The sequence below is a fragment of the Lithobates pipiens genome, unplaced genomic scaffold, assembly GCF_037356315.1.
Source record: "Lithobates pipiens isolate NorthernLeopardFrog02 unplaced genomic scaffold, aLitPip1_a1.2 Scaffold_16, whole genome shotgun sequence".
Lineage (NCBI taxonomy): Eukaryota > Metazoa > Chordata > Amphibia > Anura > Ranidae > Lithobates > Lithobates pipiens.
The window spans coordinates 105,682,634-105,700,993 of NW_027507748.1; the positions used below are offsets into that span (position 1 = coordinate 105,682,634).

At 42.9% G+C, this 18,360-nt stretch overlaps 1 protein-coding gene across 2 annotated transcripts in view; it reads left to right on the forward strand.

Moving 5' to 3' along the window:
- Positions 1-9,784, forward strand: part of LNP1 (leukemia NUP98 fusion partner 1) — a 111,401-nt gene extending 101,617 nt beyond the window's left edge. Inside the window, exons 4-5 of one of the 2 annotated variants that reach the window (XM_077480204.1) lie at positions 3,894-3,995; positions 9,468-9,784. In XM_077480204.1, the coding sequence (XP_077336330.1) occupies positions 3,894-3,995; positions 9,468-9,575 (210 nt within the window). In that variant the 3' untranslated portion in view covers positions 9,576-9,784. The remainder of the gene's footprint in view (positions 1-3,893; positions 3,996-9,467) is intronic. The other variant, XM_077480205.1, reaches the window with a different exon arrangement.
- Positions 9,785-18,360: the final 8,576 nt, after the last annotated feature.

Sequence of the window (18,360 nt, forward strand, 5' to 3'; positions counted from 1 at the left end):
TTTATTTTCTGTTTACTTAAAGTTTTTTTAAAACTACGTGACAACTATAATGCAACTTTTCTGCAGAATAAACAGTGTTGTCTTGGTGTTGGACAGTACATCATACAGTATATTTTGCCCAGAGTTGCACTTTGCACAGATATATATGAGCACACTTGTAATATAAGCTTAAAGCGATTCTTCACCCTGTTTGAAAAAAAATGTCAAGTCAGCAGCTACAAATACTGTAGCTGTTGACTTTTAATAAAAAGACACTCACCTTTTCAGGGGTCCAGTGCCATCCTCAACCGAACCGCTTCTGAGCCGGTCTTCAGGTCCCCAGCATGTTTACTGTGGGTTCACAACCGGCTGCCCACAGTGCATGCGCATGCTCTACGCTTTGTGAATGGTCCTGCAGCCTTCTAGGACCTGTGACGTGTCCCAGAAGGTTGCGGGTGGGGAAAGAGAACTTCCGGTGGATCGCAGCAATGATCCGACTAGTAGGAGTGGGTACCTGTTCCCTCCACCAAAAAAAGTTCCAAAAATAGAAGGGGGTGGGAGGTTGAAGGGCATGAAGCAGAACTTCTCTTTTAGGGTAGAGTTCCACTTTAGTTATTTATTTTATTAAATTATTTCCTGTACTCCACCTAAAACAAATAGTCCCAGTGACTGTACTTAAATGTCTTGCCTAAAAAAGAATGTAAGTGGAAACAGGAGTGACAAAATGTAATACTTACAGCCTCCCTGCGCTGTTTACAGCATAGGTGTCAGATGCCTTTTTAGAAAGACACAAAGGAGGTAATTTAATAAACAATTTGCAGCACTTTTCTGGCATCATAATATTATTAGAAAATCCTGCACCAAATTCATGACATGCAACAGTTTTCTTGCTACAAATTCAATAAGAAATACCACCATAATGATGTTAAGAAAATAAGATAATAAGACCTCCATGCTGGGTAAATTGTATAGCACGTTCTATGAATCTGTCAGATGTTTTGTGCAGACTAGAGACAAATTTCTAATGAGTGTCTATGACATTCTATATGAGTCCCAGAGAGAGAATCTTCAATCATGTTTCAGTATGCAATGTTTTTATAAATATGTGCAGTAACCCTTATCAGCTAACCGAAAATCATTATTTATTGATCAGACTATAAAAACGTATTATGTGTTATTGTACTTTGTACATCCCTTTTGCTTTTTGTAGTCTCTTTCTAAGCAAGCTGGCCAGAGAAATAATTGCATGCTCAGAAAAAAGTAGTTGCATTTTATGGGGGTAGGGGGAGTGGACTGAGACAGAAAAGAAATGAACAACTGTTCACCCTAACTTCTAACTGTGCCTATAGTGTGTTCAGTGAGTGTTTATTCACACCAGTGATGATAAACAGAGCTGATGACTTGAAGGTGACAAAATTGTCTGGGATCACATCTCTTGATCACACACAGCTCCTTACTATCTATAAGCTGCCGCAGACATGGTTGGGTTTCCCAGGTGTTCACACATCGGTGATTGACTATGTAGGGTTGGTAGGAGTTCTCACACCATTACTTCATAAGCCTGAGCACATATGACCTCTGCATACAGCTTCCCAGTAACACAAAATTACATTTCCTTCTACAAACAAGGGCTACATTTCCTGGTGGATCTGCTATGCAGATATAAGACATTTTGTAAAATGTTCATTCATCTAAAACACAATAAGGAAACCCGTACTGAAAAAAATATGGGTCTCCCATTCTTTAGCTTCATATAAAAATACTGCTTGTCTGACTTGCCTGGGGTTCGCATTTTCCCAGTTGATAGCACAATTGCAAAATTTTGATTTGGTCCAAAGTGTGGCCGAGAATTATGTGCCAGGGCTGCTTTTCAGTCCAAGGCAACATCTACTGTACAATGGCATAACTATACTTATAATATTCTGTGAATGTAATGCTACAGAAATCTTTCAGAGACTACAGACATGCAACACGAGAGACTGGACTGGACACAGTGAAGATATTTGGCAGAACACCACGGATCTTCAGGTCATGTGATGCCTGACGAAAGGGGTTCTGCGTGACTCCGAAACATTGCAGTCTCTTACTTGTGATGTGATCATTCTTCAATAAAAAACATTTGGACTCAACCTGAAGATCCGTGGTTTGCTGATAAATATCTTCACTGTGTCATGTATGATACAGTTTCCAGCTGATGGTCGCTGCAGCACCCAACATCTTAGAGCCTATTCCAGGAACATATGTGATAGGAATATTGACGGTCAGAGACTGGAGACATGCAAAAAGAGATGGTCAGAGACTGCAGACATGCTACAGGAAATGGTCAGAAACTGCCGACCTACTACATGGGATGATCAGAGACTGCAAACATACTACAGGAGATGGTCAGAGACTGCAGACATTCAAAAAGAGATAGGGACTACAGACATGCAACAGGAGATTGTATGAGGCTGCAGACATGAAACAGCAGATGGTCAGAGACTATGGGTATGCTATAGAACAGTGGTCTCTGAACTGCGGCCCTGGGGCTAGATGCAGCCCTCTGCTTGCCTTTATCCAGCTCTTGAGGCATTATTCTTGCCACTGACACCAACAATGGGGCATAATACCCTTCACTGACAACAAAAATGGGGCACTATTCCTCACAGTGGCACCAACTATTTCTCCCCCTAATATCAAAGATCGGGCATGATTTACTCCCACTGGAAATAATCTGGCCCTATTAAAGTCTGAAGAAAAGTAAACTGACCCTTTTTATTAGAAAGTTTGAAGACCTTGGCCATAGGAGATGCACTAAGGCCGCAAACATGCTGTAAGAGTTGTTAGAGACTGGTGTCATGCTTTAGGAGAAAGTCATAGACTGAAGACATGTAACATTTGACTGCAAGAGATCATTGTGTTGAAAGCCCCTTTATAACGCAATATTTCCATATTTGTGCTCCCTACAGCCACCCTATCAAGTGCACCAGTGGTGCACTTGATATTTCTTTTACCAAGCTGCATTATAAAAGATCCTTGGAAATAAAACATAAAAAGAGAAAAGGGATGGGCAGCACACAAAATAGGATAGTGTGAAAGCAATACACCAAACCATTTAACTACTGGAAGCTAGAATATTTTTCCTTCACTGGTGTATGTAAGCATCTAGTAAAGAAAACACAGATTGTTGTCTGCAGGGTCTCTGAGGGCCACAGGTTGGGTACTAGGACTTTAACACTTCCACACTCTAGCCAAAACTTAAAAAAAGGAGTTTTGGTTGGATTTTACCTAGGCAGAGGTTATAAAGTATTGAGGTCCATTGGATTTTGTGGGATGGGATGTTTTGGGGGTTCTTTCAAACATAGATATGTGTATAGCTGAGTACGGGCCTACACCGCTACTGTTTGAAGCCTGTAGGACTTTATGTATAGCAATTGTGTAGCAATACTAGAGCATTTATTATTTTCCAATAAAAAGGAAAGTGATGAAATAGTGTAGCTTATTTCATTTGGCAGTTAATATTTGCATCTAACCCCATGTTCAACCCTATCTGTCTATTACCAATAATACCCAAATTACTTACATTGGTGTCACATTGTGTAGTGCATCTACAATCTAATTCATTTTATAAAGCTTTCTGGAATCTACTAATTCTTTTTCTTGTGAGTATGGTGTGTAAAAAACAACATTGTATTCTTTGCATGTTTATGTTTGTCCAATTCAAATGGATATTGTGTCTTGTGTTAATGGTTAATGATTTCAATGCCAACAACTGCAATTTACATCTTGGCTCCTATCCAGGGCCCAATCAAGCTCATTGTCACCTTAGGCCATTCATTGTCATCTCTGTTTCATGTTTCATTTGTCCGTGACCTTGTAAAGCATTTGGATATGTATTGTAATTATACTGATAATGATTTTTTTTTCCTTTGAAGGATGAAGATGAGGATCCATGTGTCATTTGTCATGACGACCTCCACACTGGTAGTATCTGGGAATTGCATTGTATGCACAGATTCCATAAGGAGGTACAGTATGTATGTACACACACAACACTTATAAACACAATAAATAGTGTACTATAAATAGTTCAACAACTACAGTGTACAACCCGAGAGTCAAACCGCTAGCAGAATTGATGTCAGAGAGAACCTGGTTCCAAAACAATTGAATTTGGGGGCATATCAAGACCATATGAAAAAAGGATGCCTCGAGAGCCTGACTACGGGAGCAAGCTGAAGAGGCAGAAGGGTAGATGGTTGCAAGGCGCTGAGAGGTATAGTACACCCTATGCAAAAACGTAAAGGGTAACTTTACTTCCTTGGGAAAAAAATATCAAATAAAGAAAAAAAATAATATATACCTATAATTGCGACACAAATCATATTGTAATTGAATGCTATTAAAAATTACCTTTCCTTTTCTATCTGCAGCCGCTGTAATTTTCTGAAAATGCATTGCAATATGGCTACCTGGAGTTGTTCTTTACACAGAATGTGTACTGGACACCAATTTTCCCAGAGGTCTACCTAAGATACAAGTCAGATTTCAGGCATCCCCGCAACAAAAATGTAATTTCTGGTGAGAAACTTCCAATAGGAATACATCTAAAGGGATGCAGGCTCAGCAGATTTACTCATTGGTGCCCTGCAGCTGCCACAGCTGACTGATAATTATGAAACCACACCCATTAGACCTACTCAGCACAGAGGCACAAAGAAACACAGATGGATTTCTTCAGAATAACAAAATGTAGGAATCTGCAACAAAGTTTGTTACAATCCTTGCAATGTTCATAGATCACCCGAGGGGAATGTTTTTTTTTCTCAACAAGGGTGGAGTTACTCTTTAAAGTGGTTGTTAAGCCACACCACTCTCTTTGTACAATCCTCTCTGTTTTCTAATGCTATGTGCCCTGTGTACATGCTATATAAAAAAAATGCCATCTATACCTGATTTTAGAGTGGCACTCGATGCTTACATGACCGACTGCCTCTCCCCTCTTTCAATCTGCAAGCTGCAGGGGGGGGGGGGGGCAAGAATCCCCTGCTAATATCAGTAAGGCGGAGGGGAGTAGAGAGGTGGCCGGTCCCGTGAGCACCGAGTGGCGCTCAGATTGTATAAAAAAGTAAAAGTTATTTCAACAGAAGGAGCGGAGGGGTGGGCACTGTCATGAGCTGACAGGCAGAGAGGGAGGGGGAAAGGAGCACAGAGGAGGACAGGAGAGCTGTGGATGATGGAGGCACGTAAACTGACCATGGTGTCAGGGCTCAGCAGCCATGATAAACAGTGGTTAGTTTACAGGGGGATGGCAGAACAAGGCAGGGTCAGCTAGATATTTCAGGTGATACAAGGGGCCAAATTACACAGCACAAGCACTGTGCTGTTATTCATGCTTTAAAGGAACAGGATTATTTTTTTTCTTTTTTTTTTACGGTAATATACGCTTTAAGTTGAAAAAATAATCTGTCCCTGGATGAAATCATGAAATCATAATAGTTACATATGAGCCTAAGCAGTCTTCCCACTCACTCACCTCCAAGTTCAACCAACCATTTCTTGTTTATCTAGTCTGTCTTAGTGGTGAAGACCTGCGAGAGATACAAATAGAGAGAGGAGAGGGGTTTATTTAATACTCTGGAGGTCAACAACCTCTCAATTGGGTCCAATTCTAGGGTAAGAAGTGAGGGGAACTGTTGATTGAATGCATGTTAAAAGTTGGAGATACCTAAAGAGCATCCAATTAGGTAATAAAAAGCAGCTTTAAGCTCAGGGAACATACGCAGGTGACCCTCTACCACTATATGTTTCAGACCCACCACTCCTCTTGTAGCCCATACACTATGATCAGGAATGCTATGCAGGTGGGAGAGAGGGATTACCCCACAGGGGAAGATGGGGAGAGAAGGACTTCGGGGTACAGTACATAGATCGTACATAGGCCCTATACCAAATGAGGACAGGTGTTCTCATCAATGTGGTGATCTCTGGATGAGCTTTAGGACCCCAAAAAAAACAAATTGCTAAGCGTGGAGTATGAGCCCACAATAGCTGCCTCCAAAGTCATAGATAATATATAAATAGCAGATATTACTGCTTCTTTTTTTTTTCAGATGATGCAGGTCTAGAGGGAAGAAAAAAGGGTTGACGTACCTTTTTGCCCACATTTCTTGCTTTTGGGTAAACTGCATCTTAATACAGGTGCATGTTGTTCCTTGATAGTTGTTTCCATGCTAGATCAAATAGGATTCGTCTCTTTTTTTTCTATTAAATCATTTTAGATAGTTGTCAATTAAATGAATGAAGTGTGAAAAAAATAAAAATAAAAAAGCTTTTTTTTTTTCCGCATGGTGGAAGCTGTGGTCAGGAGATTTTCTCACAAGTTCTTATAGACTAGCAAGAGAGATGGGCACTGGCCATACACATAAAGATGGCTTTATATCTGGCAACCTATTCTTTAAGAGATTTTTTTGGCCATGTATTTATTTGGTCAAATCTGTAAGATTTGGTCATTTGGCCAGCATGCTAAATGTTGGGATCATATGGGGAACAACAAAACCTTCCTCTTTAATGAGTTAACTTGACCCTTAGACTTATTGGAGCAGTCCTTAGTAGTGCTATGGAGGTAGGTAAGTATCTGGAGTGGGGCTTTCATGTAGAATAGTGCATGAAGGCTGAGTAAAGGGAAGCTGTATTTAATATGAACACTGAAAGTGGTTGTAAACCCTTGCAGACCACTTTTTATTACAGGTAAGCCTATAATAAGACTTACCTGTATCTACCCTGGATATCCCCTGTATCAGCATGTGCCAACGTCATCGGCACATGCGCACTGAAGCAATGGCTCGTATGTGCTGTTGCTTCAGCTGACGTGCCGTTACCGGCGGCTCTGGCCAATCACAGTGCCAAAGCCCGCGATGCCCGGAAATAACTCCGGGAGCAATGTCGCTGACCGGAGCAGTGTGCGGGGACCGCAGTGGGGGCTTCGATCTAAGGTGAGCATTTCATAATGAGCTAGTATGCTTTTGTTTTTTGTAGTTGGTTTACAACCACTTTAAGAGGATACTATAATAATTTTGGAATAATTATTTTCTTACACAGCTGTCAGTGTTTTGACTCATTATCTTGTATATGTAAACTTTAGCTTGAGCCATTGAGTTCTGTAAACAGACTTTTAACAAAAGATGGAAGAAAATATGAAAGGCTTCTCCTGCTGACTGAAAAAAACCCACACAATATTAATAAGTATTAGCTCATGCTCACTTGTAGGCATCCGTTGCTGACCTTTCCTTCTGTAAATGTTAGTTGCCTGGTCTATTTAATATTTTGAGTCACTAGTCTGAAGAAATTATTCAGATATAGATTTCTAAATTTACTTTGACTTGTTGCAGATGTGTTCTGCCTCAAAGTATTGAAGGGACAGTCAGGAAACTAGCAATTATGTCAAAAATGCCAGGCTCTATTTCTCCTATAATTTTTTTAACGCTTTAGTTGCTGCCGGCTGACATTGACAGAAGGGGCCATTCTACAGAGTGTATATTACTGTGTATATATACTGCTGTATTTTCATGTAAAGAATGTGCTCCAGCAGTAAGAGGATAAGAGGGCTGAAGCCCATCCCCGGGAAACTTGAAAATGTTCTCTTGCAGTGGAGTTGTGCTTGCACTGCAAGGGTTTATTTACTACAGGTACTTATATAGCACTGTCAATTTACACAGCGCTTTACATATATATTATACATTCACATCAGTCAATGCTTTCAGGGAGCTTACAATCTAAGGTCCCTAAGTCACATACAAATACTGAGAGCAATTTAATCAGGAGCCAAATAACCTACCAGCATGTCTTTGGAGTGTGGGAGGAAAACCATGCAGGCACAGAGAGATCATGCAAACTCTAGGCAGGTAGTGTCGTGATTGGGATTCAAACTGACGACCCAAGTGCTGCCAGGCAGAAGTTCTAACCACTTAGCCACTGTTATCTGCTCATTTATATTTTAGATTTAATGGCTGGCCACTCCTTCTGACAATGCTAGTTGCCTGGCTGTCATGTTGACCCAGTGGCTTTCAGTTCTTTGTATATTGGCCTGGGTCAAGTGTTTTTTTACTACAGAGGAACCCCTTAAAAATAATTTCCAGGTCTCAGATAACCCCTGCTAAAATGAATCAGGGGTTAGTGGAAAGGATTGCCTTTACAGGGTAGTGAGAATACCACCCTTAAGCCCCGTACACATGAGCGGACTTATGTCCGACAGACTTCCGAAGGAGTTCTGCCGGAGTTCTGCCGGAGTTCCGACAGAGTTCTGACGGACTTTTCGAATGAGCGGACTTGGCCACACACAATCACACCAAACTCCGATGGATTCGAACGTGATGACGTACGACTGGACTCGAATAAGGAAGTTCATAGCCAGTAGCCAATAGCTGCCCTAGCGTCGGTTTTAGTCCGTCGGAATAGCATACACACGAGCGAATTTTTCGGTAGGAACTGGGTCCGGCGGAGTTCCATCGGAAAAATTTGAAGCATGTTCCATTTTCTAAAGTCTGTCAGACTTTTGCGAATCAAAAGTCCGTTGCAGCCCACACACGATCGAAAAGTCTGACGGAATCATTCCGTCAGACTTTGGATGTCGAAAAGTCCGCTCGTGTGTACGGGGCTTTAGACAACTAAAAATATTATTGATGCAATGCCACTGGCTCTGCCAAGTGGCTTTGGCCCCAGGATTATGCTGGCATCATCAAATAGGAGGTCAATCATCCACAGTTTAAGGTACCTGCTATTCTTAGGAGGTCAACAATGACAGTATAAACAGAAAAGTCAGTGCTACTACCCATACACCACATAGATAGGAAAGCTCCCAGTTACTCGATCCACAGTCATTGGCTGAGTAGAGTAATGCAGAAAAAATGATCCCCACTCCGGTTGTTGCTCTTAAAATTTCTATATTTTATTAATAGCCACAGTGAACAAACACAGATTAAGTCAGTTGACGTGTTTCAGCCTGTAAGGCCTTAGTCATAACCAACAATGACAGGCACATAATTTCTCTTAGTATAGATTTCATTCTTATTTTTGTACATAGCCTATTTATATTGGAGAGTAAAATATCCACTTTTTTGCAGAACACTCCATTGCTCACTCCACACTGTGCCTGTGTTTTATGAGTCATTTATAAAATGCTGGGAGCAGTGTGGAGCCTGTAGTGTCCTACAGAATGTTCTCTGCATAACGATGTGATAGGAAAGCCTGGTTACATGACTTTGACAGGGCTTGTGACTGGACTGTCCTCCTTATGTCCTACATTTTGAAACATTTATTGAAATGGATGAACCTTGCTTGCTGTGGAGTCCTGAAGCAAACAAAGGGCTAAACACATCTGTAAAGCAAACCGCTGTGTGTCTTATAAATGTGCCGTTTTTTATATCCTAGGTAAAGCTATAATACTATTTTATAAATGGGCTCCATAGTTATGTGATGGAAACCATTATTTCATCTGTCTTGCTCTACAGTGCATAGAGAAGTGGCTGTGCAAGAAATTGACGTGTCCAACGTGCCGCGTCCAGGTCATCACATCCAAGTCCTTCTTCTTGTCTTCTGCTCGAATGAAAGTACCATGAAGCAAGACATCTGTTTAGACACAAAGCTTACAAGACAAGCACTCTTTGTTACCAGCCAGCTATGTAGCACATTTGTCTCTTTTTTTTATGTAAGACAGCATCTTGTTTTTACAGCAAAATAATATTTTGTGGTACTTAATGTCCTAGAATGAGCAATTTGGGTTTTTATTAAGCAGTTTCACTGTAAATAAAGTCACTTATTTGATACACATTGGGTCTTGTCATTAATTGTTCTGACTGAAAACACTTGACAGTTAAAGTGATTGTAAAGGCTCGTTTTTTTGTTTTTTTAAACTAATAAACATGTCATACTTACCTCCTCTGTGCAGTTTGTTTTGAACAGAGAGGCCCCTGATCGTCCATTTCTGGGGTCCCCCGACGGCTCTCGCGGCTCCTCACCGCATCAGATAACACCCTAGGAGAAGCGCTCTCCTGAGCTTCCAAGTCCAGCATTTGTGTCCATAAACATGAATGCCGGACTCGGCCCCGCTCCCCCAGTGCCCGTGCCATTGGATTTGATTGACAGCAGTGGGAGGCAATGGCTGCGCTGCTATAAATCTATCTAATCAAGACCCAGGACCCTGTGAAGAGAGGGATAGTGTGTCTTCGCCGAGGGAAATACGGGGCTCAGGTAAGTAAAACGGGGAGGCTAGGGAGCCGGTCACTGGCAGGTGTTTTTTCACCTTAATGCATAGGATGCATTAAGGTGAAAAAACACGAGAGTTTACAATCCCTTTAATCCAGCCATACATGATATGATTCCCCCATCCTCATGTTCAAAGTGGATGAAGGAATGCTTCCTGCAGAGCTATTGTTTTCTAACAGCAGAGAGACTTCCTCGCCATCATAATACAATGATTAGTGTTGCCGGCTATAGCTGGTGGCACTGATTGTTTGGTAAAAACCCGACAGGCTGGTTGTACAAAAGTCAGTCAACAGATCGACTTGTGTACAACCAGCCTACTCATACATGGATCGAAATTCAGCAGGTCCCCATGTGATTGTAAAAAATCACCTAATAAAACAATCCATTCAGTTTAAAATAGGCTGATGTCTTAAAGAAGAATTTCAGCTTCCCCTTTCCATGCCCTTTTACTGGGTTATGCACAATAACATACTCTCACACCCAGCAATCCAGCAGTGTTCTGTAGGGATCTACCACAGCACACCCAGTCCCATGCTGCCATTTTCTTCTCTGACAAAAGCAAGGAATCGACAGCCATCACCTTGATGATGCACCTATGAGTACTCTGAGGCCTCCTGTAATGCCTGATGTGAGCATCTCAGGAATCTTTAGGCAATGGACATGTTATTCTGGCCTAGGCGAGGATCCAGGATGTGCAGGAAAGGGTCCACAAAAAAGTACTTAAAAATATCCAATTGTTAGAGAGGAGGGTGGAGAGGAGTGGAATGACTAAAAGTGGTGGGGAGGGTAAAGGTCCACTCACTTTAAGGCAACATCCTCACAGGGCAGAAGAGTCCTCTCTAGAACCAGGAACCAGGTATTATAGCTCAATATTGCACCCAAGAACTAGACAAGACTAGCTTAGGTGCAAACTGGAACTCTTTATTGAAAGCTCACACAGAATATATGCCATACAAAAACACATAAACATCCCACAATAGTTTGGCAAAGAAGTGAAGTGGACACAATACTAGCAGACAGACAGAAACAATAGCTCAATTAACTATGGGGATTCACACCTAGGAGACACACAATTGGGAATTATAAAATGAGAGAAATGCATCTTAATTAACAGATTGCACATAACAGCATGAGACACGACAATCAGGTCATTTGAGGCTGAGTTGGGGGGGGGGGGGGGGGGGTGTTGAAGCAATCAATGCTGGTTTGGGCACAGAGGCCCCAAATCTGTATAAAGATCCTAGGTTTCCAGAGTCTGTGTTTTTTCAGGGAAACATGGACCCAAATCCCAGGCACACACCTCCCCAAGAATAGGGCCCCCTCAAAAGCAAGGGCCCATAGTAGGCAAGCTACCCTGAAATCCCCTCCAAAAGCCCCTGTCCCAATTGGGTATGTGACAGTATAGACTAGGGATATGCAATTAGTGGACCTCCAGCTGTTGCAAAACTACAAATCCCATCATGCCTCTGCCTCTGGGTGTCATGCTTGTGGCTCTCAGAGTCTTGCAATGCCTCATGGGAATTGTAGTTCTGCAACAGCTGGAGGTCTGCTAATTGCATATCCCTGGTATAGACAAACACTCCCTTTGAGGTACAATTTGGCAGAACTATAATGCACTGCTTGCTACATAATTGTCAAAAATACAAATTGAAAATTGGTAAAAATTCTACATCTCCACACCTGCAAAGGGGCCCCAATGGCGAGACCAATCTAATATACTGTGTTTGGGAATAGAACTTGGATTAATTTCCAGAGGAGCTCTCCTATGCGGTCCACAACAAATTCAAGATGTCATCAAATTATTTTGCCCCTCAATCTTCACCTTGGACTGCAATATTGATGTAGCACCCTGGGGTTTAGTTAGGGAGCACCTCACAAATTTACTTGCTAAGAGTAGTCATATTGGTCAATTGATAGAGATCTATTAATTTCTCAGTAAGTTTGGCCTTGTTGCACTTTTCTCTTCTACCACTAGGTGGCCATGTGCTTGATGGTACTAGATACGAGAAGGGCAACTCAAGGTCAGGTTATGGGTATATGGGGTTTCTGAGCCAATGGGCAGGGTTTTTCTTGAATCCCTGGGCCTGCTGGGAGAACCTATATATTCAAGCGAGGTCAGGTGATCTATGTTCCGTGCCACCTGGACGGCTGTCTGGGTGGATGTGTGTTGTATGCCCCAGGCTGATAGGCCGGAGATTGGGCCTCTACCGGGGACATCTGGCTGCCAGGCTGCGTGAGGGCCTATCCAGAAGTAAGAGGGTAGCACAGGGTTGGGACTTTGGCTTGCAGTTCAACCGAAAGTGACGGTTCTGTCAGCCGGAGAACCTGTCAGGGGTCAGAGGTAGAAAGGAAGCTGTCGCCACGAAGGGACCAATCACCTTTACCAGGGACCAGAGTGAGTAAATGAAGAAAGTCTGGGAACCATATTCTCACCGAATGGGCATGGTAGAGAATCGGGAAACCTCGGCAGTGATCAAGTCAGGGACCCAACCCGTAGAGGAGACGCTTTTATGGCAGCCTTGTGAGTCAAGCCAAGGATCTCGCCGGTTAGCCGGGTGCAGCTTGAGAAGCATCTGGAGTGCCAAGCTAGGGACCCAGCAGGGAAGCATGGGTGATGTTTGAGGGAGATACCACCACCAACCCTGAAGGAGCTCAAGGGATTCAGAGTCAGTGAATCAGTGGGTCTAGTGAGAGACCAGGAACTCAGTGTTGAAGAACTACAAGAGGCAGTTGTAGTGGAGCTGAAAGAACTGTTGCGTTTGAGTTAGGAACTGTTAAAGGACTGTTGCCATAGAAGACAGCATTCCTGCATATGCAGAGTGGGCACTTTGTTGGGGCCTTTCCCTGCACTGCTGTCCTTCTATTAAAGTCTTGGGTCTGCCAATTGAATCTAATCTAAGGGTGTCCTGGCACTAACCCTCTTTCCCCCAAAAATGCATATGTAGTGCCGGCTCCTGAAGAGCACGCAATATGTTTTTGAAATTTAAGGTTACACCTGAACTGCAGTTTGGTTTGGGTACAATTGCTTCAAATTTGAACCTCATCATCAGTCTGACTGGACTGTAAGATGTTCAGCCTGGCCACAGGGGGCACTCTCTCTTCTGGCAGGCATGGAACCACAGTCTAGTTGGGTGCTTTAAGGTTACGCTCTCTCGGAGCCCACCCAGTGGGAGTGTCACTCTTGCTGTGCTTTCTGGGAGAGGGTACTTAAGATGCGGACATCACGTGGTTCGGGGTTTCCGGTCCAGAAGGATGTTCTGACTCCATGGTCCTGGTCCTTCTGACCAGCCCCCAGGAAGGCTATGGCCTGGAGTGAGGATCCTCCCGACTTATTGTCTCGGGGCTGGCTAGCTCGAGACAAGGAAACTAAAGAAGGATTCTGAGATGTTTGGGTGCCGTCTCCAGTTTGGGAGAGACCCAGTGACTTCATAGCTATCCAGGGGAGGACTCTTCAGAAGAAGGCCATGTACGGGTTGATTTCTTAGCAAGAGCCTGGAGGGGCTGAAGTACCTGAGTGAATTCCGTTTTGTGGATATCGCCAAACTGGCTGAAAGATCCAGGTATCACACGAGTGTTCTACAAGTTTAGTTTCCTACGTGTTCTACAACGTCTGTGGCAGAGACTTATTCCTGTATGTTCTACAACAACGTCTGTGGCAGAGACTTGTTCCTGAGTAAAGCACCTTGTTGGCTGCTAGGCCTTGTGAGAGAGGGACTATCCAACTAGAGTGAACATCCAGTTGTGTATGGCTATTCTCTGGATTTAGTCAAAGTAAGCAAGTCCTTTATTATTGACTTTGACACTAAGAGTACCTGAACTTCCTTCCTAACCCTCTGATTGTAATTTAAGAGACTGTTCGTCTACGCTTTTGCAAATAAAAAATCCCTTTATGCGGATCTGTCGTCAATCTCTCAAGTTACCGGGCCATCTACCATGGGAACCCCTAGATGCAAGTCGAGGAGGAGGAGGGAACGGTAAGCCCAATCAAGCCAGCAGCTCCTTTGGGGGTCAGTGCTACACATACTTTGGCCTTGGAGGTCCTCATTAGGCTGGACAAGGCCGGTGACCTTGCTACATCAGTACTGGGTTGGAGTCCTTGCAACAGATTCTGTGTTAGGGATAGGATAGGAACCAGAAAAAAATACTATAGAATTATAAAACGCAGTGTTACTATTCAGGGTTAAACAAGTACAGAATGAAGAAGCAGCTTCACAGGAAATGAACAGATTTAACAGGTATGTTTTATCAGCACTGCATCGTCTTTTTTTATTGGAATTCTTCTTTTATCATTTTCCATCTTGGAGAATACTTCTACTTATTTTCTTTAACTAATAGAAACCAGTAGAGTGTTTTAAGACTTGTATACTGGGAAAATCTAACGTTTAACAGGACAAGATGCAGACACAGACAACATACAGTAAAGGCATAGATGGGAGATTCCGGCACTGGAGCAGAATTTTCATCCTGAATGTTCTTAATAAGGATACTAAGCACTGATCTCCACTGTAATTGCACTCAACTAATTGACTTTTATGTGCTAAAATATTTTCAGAGGCAGATAGTTTATGGTACTAGCACATGGCTGCATGAAAATCCATCAACTAGTATACATCAATAGTATAGACAGTGTTTAAGCATAAATGATCTGTTGCTAGTATACAGACGACTTCTGCAACCTAACATCTTCCTGTTGCTAGGATGCAGGCAGCTCCAATAGAATGCATTTATGCATGTAAATATTGTCACAAACATTCACACACATTATCATGTAACATGCTTACAGAAATTTTAATGATGAATAAACGCTAACCTTTAAAACCAAACAGAACTACTGTTAACCATTAACAGACTGACATGCTAAAGCTGGCCATAGATGGAGCAAAGTTCTCCAATTCAATTTGATCAGTGCATGGCTGTCCCTGTTCAACAGAAGTTGATTGTTAGATTGACTTCTGCTGAACAGACAAGTTGGAAAACCTTTCTCTTTAGAATGAATATATATTTGCGCAACACGCCCAACAAAGTAATAAACAAAATGGTAATAACAGCAAACATATATCAATTTTGTATGACACCACAAACTATGGGAGGACTAAATGTCTCTACACCTGTAACCTGAAACTAAGGAGGTCCTAACTATGAGGCCGTACTGGAAACTAAAGGTTTCTCCAAACCCATCCCACTGGCTAATGTATTTTAATTGTTAGGGCTCAAAGTTCTGGCATTGGAGCGCTTAGATTGAGTGGATCCCACCGTACCAGACATAAAGTACCCAAACTGCATCCTAAAGTAAAGTGACACTGTCCCTTTTAGAAGTGTCAAGGAAGTTGTGGCCAGCAGCCTTTCACTACCAAACGATCTGTGATTATGCCTATCCCGCTTACTAACATCTTGAACTGATGGCATTGGTCCAGAAGCATCTGAAGTGCCAAGCTAGGGACCCAGCAGGGAAGCATGGGTGATGTTTGAGGGAGATACCACCACCAACCTTGAAGGAGCTCAAGGGATTCAGAGTCAGTGAATCAGTGAGTCTAGTGAGAGACTGGAAGCTCAGTGTTGAAGAACTACAAGAGGCAGTTGTAGTGGAGCTGAAAGAACTCTTGTGTTTGAGTTAGGAACTGTTAAAGTGGTTGTAAACCCTTACAAACCACTTTGACCTACAGGTAAGCCCAGATTAAGGCTTACCTATAGGTCCAAGAAATATCTCCTAAACCTACACGGTTTAGGAGATATTTACAAAAAGACATGCACCGCTGTCTACGGTGCATGGGCCGTAGACAGCGGCGCCCAGGCGCACTGAGCACGCCGCAGATCATGGCGATATGCCGCTTGTGTTGGCTCCCGTGCGCATGCGCGGGAGTGACGTCATTGCAGCTCCGGCGAATCACAGGGCCGGAGCAGTGAGACCTGGAAATCACTCCGGGATACATGGCAGCGGTGAAGATAAAGGAGGAGGACCGCTTCGAGGGCTTCATTCTCAGGTAAGTTATTCATAATGAGCTAGTATGCTATGCATACTAGCTCATTATGCCTTTGCCTTGCAGGTTGCATTTTTTTTTTAAAGTGCCTTTTCTTCCTCGTTAAAGGACTGTTGCCATAGAAGACAGCATTCCTGCATGTGCAGAGGTGGCTCCATGTTGGGGCCTTTTCCTGCATGGCGGGCCTCCTATTAAAGTCTCAGAGTCTGCCAATTGAATCTATATCTACTTAAGAGTGTCTTGGCACTAACCCTCTTACCCCCAAAAATACGAAAAGGACTGTCAAAAGAAATAAAACCTCTTTTACATCCAAGAAGTGTCTGGCGCACCCAATGACTTTCACCATCTTTGCACCCACTATGCCTTACAACCCACTACATATTGAAGGATGTCAGCTATGTTTGGCATTGGAGGTCCTCATTAGACTGAACAAGGCTGGAGATCTTGCTACACCCGTACTGGGTTGGAGTCCCTTCAACAGATTACTACTACTACTGTTACTATTCAGGGTTAAACGACTACAGAATGAAGAAGCAGCTTCACAGGAAATGAACAGATTTAACAGGTAGGTTTTATCAGCACTGCATCGTCTTTTTTTATTGGAATTCTTCTTTAATCATTTTCCATCTTGTAGAATATTTTTACTTATATTCTTTAACTAATGGAAACCAGTAGGTGTTTTAAGACGCGTATGCTGGGAAAATCTAATGTTTAACAGGACAAGATGCAGACAACATGCAGTAAAGGCATAGATGGGAGATTCCGGCACTGGAGCAGGAGAATTTTCATCCTAAATGTTCTTAATAAGGATACTAAGCACTGGATATGTAAATAGAGGCAGCATTCATATGTATACCATGTTCCCAGAGGTCATACCACCATCACTTCTGCTGAATGCTGCCCACTGGGGAGGTAAAGGGGCATGCCTAAAGACCTGCCTGCAACTGTATCCATTAAGCCTAACATCAGCCTGTTCAAAGGTAAGTAAATTGGAGGTGAAACCCTTTTTCAAAATAACATGGTGCCACAGCAGCATGAATTTTGGTGCATGTGACTACGCACATCTCCGCAGATGTGTGAGGGTGACACACGTGACAGGCCAGTCAAGTTTCTCCACCATGTCTCTATGGACCTTGTTTGTGCCTGGTGCGCAGTCATGTTGGAACAGAAAGGGGCCATCCCCAAACTGTTCCCACAAAGTTGGGAGCATGAAATTGTCCAAAATGTATTGGTATGCTGATGCCTTAAAAGCCAGTCACCGGAACTAAGCCAAGCCCAACCCCTGATTAACAACCCCACACCATAATCCCCCCTCCACCAAATTATTTGGACCAGTACAGCAACATGGATGAGCGAGTTTGGAGTGGAGGAACTTGACTGGCCTGCACAGAGTCCAGACCTCAACCCAACAGAACACCATTGGAATGAATTAGAGTGGAGACTGCAAGCCAGGCCTTCTCATCCAGCATCAGTGACTGACCTCACAAATGCGCTTCTGGAAGAATGGTCAAACATTCCCCTAAACCTTGTGGACAGCCTTGCCAGAAGAGTTTAAGCTGTTTTAGCGGCAATGGGTGGGCCAACTCAATATTGAACCCTACGTACTAAGACTGGGATGCTATTAAAATTCAGGTGAGTGTAAAAACAGGAGTCCCAATACTTTTGGTAATATACTGTATCTCTGAACTGCTAACGTGGAAAGTTTTATTAAAGGCATAGTTCACTTTTACCCCATAATTTCTTATGTAAGGGTGTCTGTAGAGAAAAACAAGCCGTGCAGCTTTGACCTAAGTTATATAATGCCCTTTCTGTAGGTGTAGGCCATTTACATACCCCCATGAAGCCTGACTGAAAATCTCCCAAAAACTGCATCAAATTTTTATAAAGGGGAGTTCACAGGAATTAAACTGAGAGAGAAGTGACCTTCGTGCATACACACCAACATTTTCAGATGAGAATGAGGCACACCTACTAGCAAACGTATGTGGGCATAGGATACGCCCCCCCTGCCACACCCTCTTAAAGGGGACCTAACCAAAAAAAAAAAAATCTGGGGGTGTCATTAACGTTTCACTGACACTCCCAGCAGTTCGCATAGGGCAGTGTGAACTGAAGCCGGGAGGTATGCGATGCGGGAACCCACTGCGGATTCGCGGCGTTC